Here is an 8,520-nt window from a genome sequence, read left to right as displayed (position 1 = left end):
ACACACACACACACACACACACACACACACACACACACACACACACACACACACACACACACACACAGAGGGTTTCTGACGCTGCATGTTCAGCTGATTAGTGGAGCTTTCACGCTTCATGACTCGCTGACTTTTTATTAAGAGAACAATTAGGCAATCTGTTGCTTTAAAAGGGTTCAGCTGTTTTTCACCAACGTTTGTTGGATTTATTTAATTCAAACTAAAGAGATCACCCTCACTCCATGACGCTTCAACTGTCGGGTCAGTTTTATTCCTTCAAACTGTTCAATGATGGGATAAAAAATGACCTTTGATTCAACTGAAGGAAACACCTGATTTTAAAACTAGATGAGTTAAATGAAGAAATGTTCCAACCACCTCACAGAGCTGTAAGTAAACCAGAAGTTTTGTTAGTTTTATCTTTAAAAAGTGAACGCAGGGCTGAAGCTGGGCTTTTAAGTGTCGACTGAGACACGAATCACTTGAAAGCCGTCTGAATGTTTTTACACAACAGCCGAAGCTTCCTCCAAACAACAGCCTAAAATAAGCTGAAGAGAAAAGCAGCCGTGTAGATTCAGCAGCTACTAAATGTTTCATCTGTTCTGACCCAGAGTCGCTTCACCGACTGCAGCTCAAGAGATGCTTCAAACATGAGCTGAAGATTCAAACATGAGCTGAAGATTCAAACATGAGCTGAAGATTCAAACATGAGCTGAAGATAATAACAGTCAACACCTGCTTCAGCTGATAACCAAAAAACCCCACAAATATATCATCAATACAGGCGTAATAAAGAAAGTTTACCTTCCAAATACGGTGTGTTTTCTGTCGAGGTAGGTACAGGACCGAAACGTGATGAAGCTGAGGAAAAACAGAGAGTTAAAAAGAAATAATTAAATAAAATTAATAAGATGCAAAAAGGTGAAAAACAAGGATTTTTTTTTTTCAAATTCTTAAAAACCTTTCAGCTCTTTGAAATGACTCATTAATATATTATTATTTGGCTGATTTTAGCTGTAGCATCTGTTGTTTTATTTGTGCAAATGTTTTGCTCATTTAAGAATTTTTTAATTTTAGCACCCATTTTGCCAGTTCAGCTAATTTTACCATTTGTTTAGCTAACTTTAGCTGCTGTTTCAATTAGCTAATTTTAGCTTTCGCCTCTGTTTTGTTTATTGTAGCTGTAGAATGTTCATCTAAATGTAGCTCTTGCATCTTCATCTTTTTCAACTTTAGAATATGCTTCAGTAATTTAACCTATTGTATTGCTACTTTAAACATTAACATCTGTTATGCTAACTTTAGCTTTATCATCTATTTTTTTCTAATTTTAACATAAGCATCCGTTATGCTAACTTTAGCTTTAGCATCTGTTTTTGCTAATATTAACATAAGCATCCATTATGCTAACTTTAGCTTTAGCATGTCTTTTTCTCATTTTAACATAAGCATCTGTTATGCTAACTTTAGTTTTATCATCTATTTTTGCTAATTTTAACATACGCATCCGTTATGCTAACTTTAGGTTTATCCTTTGTTTTTGCTAATATTTACATAAACATCCATTATGCTAACTTTAGCTTTAGCATGTCTTTTTGCTAATTTTAACATACGCATCTGTTATGCTAACTTTAGCTTTAGCATCAGTTTTTGCTAATTTTAACATACGCATCCGTTATGCTAACTTTAGGTTTATCCTTTGTTTTTGCTAATATTAACATAAACATCCATTATGCTAACTTTAGCTTTAGCATGTCTTTTTGCTAATTTTAACATACGCATCTGTTATGCAAACTTTAGCTTTAGCATCTGTTTTTGCTAATTTTAACAAACGCATCTGTTATGCTAACTTTAGTTTTATCATCTATTTTTGCTAATTTTAACATACGCATCCGTTATGCTAACTTTAGGTTTATCTTCTGTTTTTGCTAATATTAACATAAGCATCCATTATGCTAACTTTAGCTTTAGCATGTCTTTTTGCTAATTTTAACATACGCATCTGTTACGCTAACTTTAGGTTTATCCTCTGGTTTTGCTAATATTAAACACAAGCATCCGTTATGCTAATTTTAGCTTTATCATCTGTTTTTGCTAATTTTAGATTTAGCATTTGTATAGCTAATTGTATCTATTTTATTAATTTTACCACGTTGTACTAAGTTTAGCTGTTGTTTAAATTAACTTTAGCATCTGTTTTGCTGATTGTAGCTGTAGTGTTTGTAAAAATATAGCTTTAGCATCTGTTTCAGTAATTTTACCTATTGTTTTGCTCAGTTTATTTATTAAGCTACTTTTAGCTTTAGTGTCTGTTTTTTTTTTACCATTTGTAGCTTTAGCATTAGCTTTGCTTAGCTTAGGCATCTGTTCTGCAAATTTTAACTTTTATCATGGATTTGACTTATTTTAGCCTCAATGTTGCTTGTTTTAGCTTTAATAACTAAACTTTTTTTCATTTCTTCAAGAAATTTCACCAAGTCACTCGGCTTAAACACTATTTTAAAGAAATGTACTTTTTCATTATTTAATAATGTCTATAAAAACTTAAAGAAAGTCAATGAAAATATGAAAACAACAGATAATTTTATCTGTTGACCGTTTTGCACAAAAAGGATTAAAGATAAGCTGAAAAATGTTTCTTACAACTGAGATTTGTTGGTGTTGGGACCAGAGTTGGCCATGCTCAGAACCCCCCGGCCCGTATGAGACAGGTTGGGTCGAAACTCGTCTTTGAAAGGTTTTCCCCAGAAAGATTCCCCACCTGAGCGCGAACAGAGAGCAGATATGAGTCACTGAGGAAGAAATAAAAAGCTCCTTTAATTTTTCATTAATCAGATCGATTGGTTCATTTTCCTACCATCTGTGTGGTTTTTAACACTCCTCATTATGTCAAACAGACTTTTCTTTCAGCTGTAGTTATACCTTCAATATTTAATCATGTCTGACATTTTCTGCACAAACATCATGTGACATCACAGCAGGACAAACACAAGAATCGTTTCGTTAAAGATGGATGAGCTGCAGTTTCCTGCCCGACTTTCAGGGTCGGAGCTTCGTTCAAACCGAAGCTTTGTTTTTATGTTTTTATATCTAATATTACATGTCCAGTTTACTGCGTCAGTCTTCATAGACAGGGAAACACTTGTTTTTCTTAATCTGAGATGTAAATTCAGAGGGTTAGGGCCGTCTCCGCTCCACCTGAGACGTTATGCTGAGAAAAGGCTGAAGTTAGCTCGTATTTTAACAGAGAAAGAGTAAAATTCTTGATGAAAACACAAAATTTCTCATTTTGTGAACAGTTCAGATCAGCAGAGAGAAAAGTTTTTGGCTCTCCAGCTCACCGCAGAAAAAAAATTCATCTTCTGAAGCCTTTTCTCTCCTCTCATCTTTATGGTTTAAATCAGAATTCACTGTACCTTGAAAGTAAAACGTCATTTATTTTACCATTGCTTTCTGCTTTGCCATTAACTTCAAACTTATATGAAAAAAAAAAGTTATAAAAACTGTTTACCTAATTTATTGCTTCATAAACCCCACTAATACAATCTTTTTATCATTTCATCTTTTCCAAGCTTCTCTTTGATACTGAATATGGTGCGTTATTAGAGTCAAATTAAGACTGTGCACCCAGGGATGGCTACGTCCTTGTAGCAGGAGCCTATATCTAAAACCAAAACCAGCTACTGGTTTGATTTATGAAAGGCCTGCACTGCTAAACGAGCGGCAAGAACTGGAAAATATGCGTTAGCATTGGAGAGGCTAACATCTTGCATGGCTAGGATAGCGTTAGCATTGGAGGGGCTAACATCTTGCATGGCTAGGATAGCGTTAGCATTGGAGGGGCTAACATCTTGCATGGCTAGGATAGCGTTAGCATTGGAGGGGCTAACATCTTGCATGGCTAGGATAGCGTTAGCATTGGAGGGGCTAACATCTTGCATGGCTAGGATAGCGTTAGCATTGGAGGGGCTAACATCTTGAATGGCTAGGATAGCGTTAGCATTGGAGGGGCTAACATCTTGAATGGCTAGGATAGCGTTAGCATTGGAGAGACGAACATCTTACAGGTCACTCACTTTATTAGACACTTACCATATTTATTCATGTATAATAGGATCTAGAGTATAATCAGATCATTTTTGAACTTTAAAAGTATTAAAAATTTAATTATCAATAACCGTGTATAACTGCGGAACTGCATTTTTGTGTATAATACAAATTTATTCTCTTAGTATTAGTCTAAAACCCCATTGTCAATTCTTGATAAAGTTTCTGTTTTTTAAAAAAGTACACATAATAAAGTGGGTCACCAGCCTAAACATGCTAGTCATTAGCCTACCTAAAGCTAACACTAGCTTAGGAACACTAGTCATTAGCCTCCTTAAAGCTAACACTAGCCTAGTCAAGCTAGTCATTAGCCTCCCTAAAGCTAACACTAGCCATTAGCCTCCCTAAAGCTAACACTAGCTTAGGAACACTAGTCATTAGCCTCCCTAAAGCTAACACTAGCCTAGGCATGCTAGTCACTAACCTCCTTAAAGCTAACACTAGCTTAGGAACACTAGTCATTAGCCTCCTTAAAGCTAACACCAGCCTAGGCACGCTAGTCATTAGCCTCCTTAAAGCTAACACTAGCCTAGGCAAGCTAGGCATTAGCCTCCCTAAAGCTAACACTAGCCTAGGCATGCTAGTCATTAGCCTCCTTAAAGCCAACACTAGCCTAGGCAAGCTAGGCATTAGCCTCCCTAAAGCAAACACTAGCCTAGACAGGCTAGTCATTAGCCTCCCTAAAGCTAACACTAGCCTAGACAGGCTAGTCATTAGCCTCCCTAAAGCTAACACTAGCCTAGACAGGCTAGTCATTTGCCTTCCTAAAGCTAACACCAGCCTAGGCTCTCTAGTCATTAGCCTCCTTAAAGCTAACACCAGCCTAGGCACTCTAGTCATTAGCCTCCCTAAAACTAACACTAGCTTAGACATGCTAGTCATTAGCCTCCCTAAAGCTAACACTAGCCTAGGCACACTAGTCAATAGCCTCCCTATAGCTAACACCAGCCTAGGCACGCTAGTCATTAGCCTCCCCAATGCTAACACCAGACAAGACATGCTAGTAATTAGCCTATGAAGTGCTAACACCAGCCAAGACATGCTAGTCATTAGCCTCTCTGACGTGCTAACACCAGCCAAGGCATGCTAGTCATTAGCCTCTGACGTGCTAACACCAGCCAAGGCATGCTAGTCATTAGCCTCTGACGTGCTAACACCAGCCAAGGCATGCTAGTCATTAGCCTCTGACATGCTAACACCAGACAAGACATGCTAGTCATTAGCCTCTGACTTGCTAACACTCCATAGATATATTCAATAATTTCCTAACATAAACATAAATTAGTGACTCTGCCAGCAGCATTTATTGTGATGATTAAACCTTTACTCTTCAGCTCAGTGGTGTGGAGAGGCTTCACTCATGACATGACTCAGAACCGTCTGGAGTCCATGGGACCGGCCCGGGGCGGGTCCTGCCAGCTGATCATGAAGCTGCAACACAACCTGTCAGTTTGTTTATGTTGCTGTGAAAACATACAAACATCCCCTCGGGGGGTTTTCTGCAGCCGTCAGGCTTTCCTGGTGACATTCATGCATAATTCAGCTGGCTGACGTTTTGACATCCGACACTGGATCAGAACCGAGCGGAGCCAGAGAGGAACCGTTCCTGACTAGAACCAGAAACTTATCTTCCAGTTATTTAATGGAGTGAGTCGACACGTCTCCTCTGATAAAACTGGTTTCTCAGAACCTCAGAACGAGTGATTCTTGTTCTGAACTTGGTCAGATCTTCCTGCGGAGCGTCTGGTCCTGGAGGGTTTCAGCAGAACCAAGCTTCTGTGAGCCTTCGGGACGCAGCTGATGCTAAATCCAGCTGTTTGCTGAATATTGTTGTGATTTATGCAACAAAGAGAGGAGTTCACTCAGAGTGTCTGAATATCCTCTGAAGGATCTGCATGAAAACACACCAGTACTGGTTCAGACTGCAGCTCAGGTTTGTCCAAGGAGGTTGGTTCTACAGAACAGCTGGAGTGCTCAGAAACCAGGTGACCCTGTGATCGGCTGCTGAAGCTAACGGCTAACACAAAACAGTCTGATTTCCCATTACTGTACATGTTGACAACAGAGCAGAAGAAAGGACTGACGATGTACAGGAGTACACATAAGGGTTGTTTTCAGGCTGTCCAGCAGAAATCTGTCAAATCTAAAGTACCAAAATGCTAGCTAAAAGCAAATGTGCAAAAGGTTAGGTAAAAGTAGAAAATGTTAGCCAATAACAGTAAAAGACTATCTAAAATCTAAAATAACAAAGGGCTAGCTAAAATGGAAAATGCTAGCCAATAGCAACAAAAGCTATTGAAAAGTTAAAGTGCCAAAAGACCAGCTGAAAGAAGCATAAACCACAGGTCTAAAGTGTTGTCTCTGTTAGTAAAATAATCTGTATGACTCCTCAGGTCCTGGAGTTGTGAGTCCTCCTGTGAAGTGTGTTAAAGCTTCTCCTCTGAGCTCACATTGTTCAGCTGAACATTTTACCTACAGGCCAGAAATTCTGCACCTTCATAAATCTGTCAGAGCCGAGTTCAGCAGAGAGTCCCCCCCCACCGCTCCTGCAGCCACAGAGCTCACTTTGTGCCTACACCCCCACTGCCGATGACTCAGAGGCAGGAAGCTAACCGTATGTGACGGAGCCGTCAATTCACCGCAACAGCTTTTCAACTGGGATTAAAACCAACTCAGAGCTTTAATCTGTACTTACAGACCCCAGCTGTAATCCACAGACCCCAGCTGTAATCCACAGACCCCAGCTGTAATCTGTAATCCACAGACTCCAGCTGTAATCTGTAATCCACAGACCCCAGCTGTAATCCACAGACCCCAGCTGTAATCCACAGACTCCGGCTGTAATCCACAGACTCCAGCTGTAATCCAGAGTCCAGTAATCTGGCTGAAGCTCACCTGTGCCTGTGCCAGTGGGGTCTCCTCCTTGAATCTGGAAACAAAAACAGATTAAATTAGATTCTTTAAATAAAGGTAACTCATTTGTTCAACTCTTAATAAAGAATGAATCGGCAGAAATGTAATGAATTCAAAGTAATTCATTAAATAAATAAAACCTTTAAAACATGAGTCAAACCCGAGGGCCGCGGGCCACATCTGGCCCTTTAACATTTTTACAGGACCCAAACGTATTTTCATGGTTTCTGTTTTTGTCTTGTCTGACAGCTGCTAAACATTCAAACAGAGAAAGTTTGAAATGTGGACAAACAGGAAGTCGACTTTAATCATCTTTTGTTGTTTTCTTGTTCTAAAGTCAAATAGTTTGTGTGAACGTAACTCCTTCAGTAACAAGTGTACTATTTAAAAAATGTTTTTATCAAAACATTCAGGACTTTCTAACTACGACTTTACTTCAGCAATTTGAGATATTTAGTTTTTTCAAACATTTTTTCTCATTGAAAATAAATCAAACTGTTTTAAATGTTTAAAGATCTCTACTGCACTTTTTACCTTTTGTTCTGTTTCTGCTTTTTTAACTTCTTTGTGCTAATTTCAGCTAGCTTCAGCTTATTTTGTATCATTTTTAACTTACCTTTTCAGCTTTTTTTCTACTCTTCAGCTGATTTCTCTGTTTTTGTGCTTCTTTCAGTTTCTTTATGCTAATTTAAACTTCTATGTTTAACTGTATTTTTGTTCATTTTGGCTGTTTTGACTTTTTAGCTACTTTCAGCTAGTTAGTTTTGTTGAGCTTCTTACAGCTTAATTCGGAAAATGTGCGTTATTTTAGTTTTTTGTGCTTTTAAGTTACTTTTTGACTATTTTTCTGCTAATTTAAACTGTTTTGTGCTGAATTCAGTCACAAAAAAGGTAAAGGTCACAGCTTAGCCTTTTTCTGCTAGTTTTAGCTTATTTTGATTAATTGTCAGCTTCAATCTCTTGTTTGATGTTTTGTTCATAAATTAGACTGTTATAGTTCTTGCAACTTGTTTCTGGTAATTTCAACTTTTAAGCTACTTTTTTGTAATATTTGTTTTCTTCTGTTAATTGTAGCCACATTTCTGCTCTGTTCAGCTGTTTTGACACATTTTTCTACACATTTCTTTTGTTTTCCTACTTTTAGCAAAGCTCTGCTGTTCAAATTCAACTCTCAGCTTGTTTAGCAGCTTTCAGCAAAAATCTTTTAGAGTTCACATTGCCAGAGGAAATGCTAATTCTCTAGTTGGATTGTTGTTGTTTTTTTTACTGTATTTACTGGATTGTGATAAATATATGAGCCTGGTTCTGCTGGAGGTTTCTTCCTGATTAGCAGGGAGTTTTTCCTCTCCACCGTTTGCTCAGGATGGGAGACTGTGATGAAGTGATTCAACACAATCTGCTGCTTTCTTCTTTACATTGTTCTTTTTATGTACAGTGTCCACTTGGAACTATATAACTGAATCTGAACGCTGACTTTATGAACTTAACCCTGACCTAACC

At 38.1% G+C, this 8,520-nt stretch overlaps 1 protein-coding gene across 1 annotated transcript in view; it reads right to left on the bottom strand.

Annotated features, from left to right (window-relative positions):
* The window catches only part of ppil2 (peptidylprolyl isomerase (cyclophilin)-like 2), a gene marked incomplete in the record, with an annotated part of 45,999 nt that overhangs the window by 10,949 nt on the left and 26,530 nt on the right, over window positions 1-8,520 (bottom strand). Inside the window, 3 exon segments of the mRNA XM_014019707.1 lie at window positions 805-861; window positions 2,644-2,761; window positions 7,003-7,036. Coding sequence (XP_013875161.1) covers window positions 805-861; window positions 2,644-2,761; window positions 7,003-7,036 — 209 coding nt within the window.

This window comes from Austrofundulus limnaeus, unplaced genomic scaffold (assembly GCF_001266775.1).
Source record: "Austrofundulus limnaeus strain Quisiro unplaced genomic scaffold, Austrofundulus_limnaeus-1.0 Scaffold226, whole genome shotgun sequence".
In the NCBI taxonomy this organism is placed as follows: Eukaryota; Metazoa; Chordata; class Actinopteri; order Cyprinodontiformes; family Rivulidae; genus Austrofundulus; species Austrofundulus limnaeus.
The sequence above is the reverse complement of the archived record's forward strand: the minus strand, read 5'-3'. Positions and strand labels throughout refer to the sequence as shown.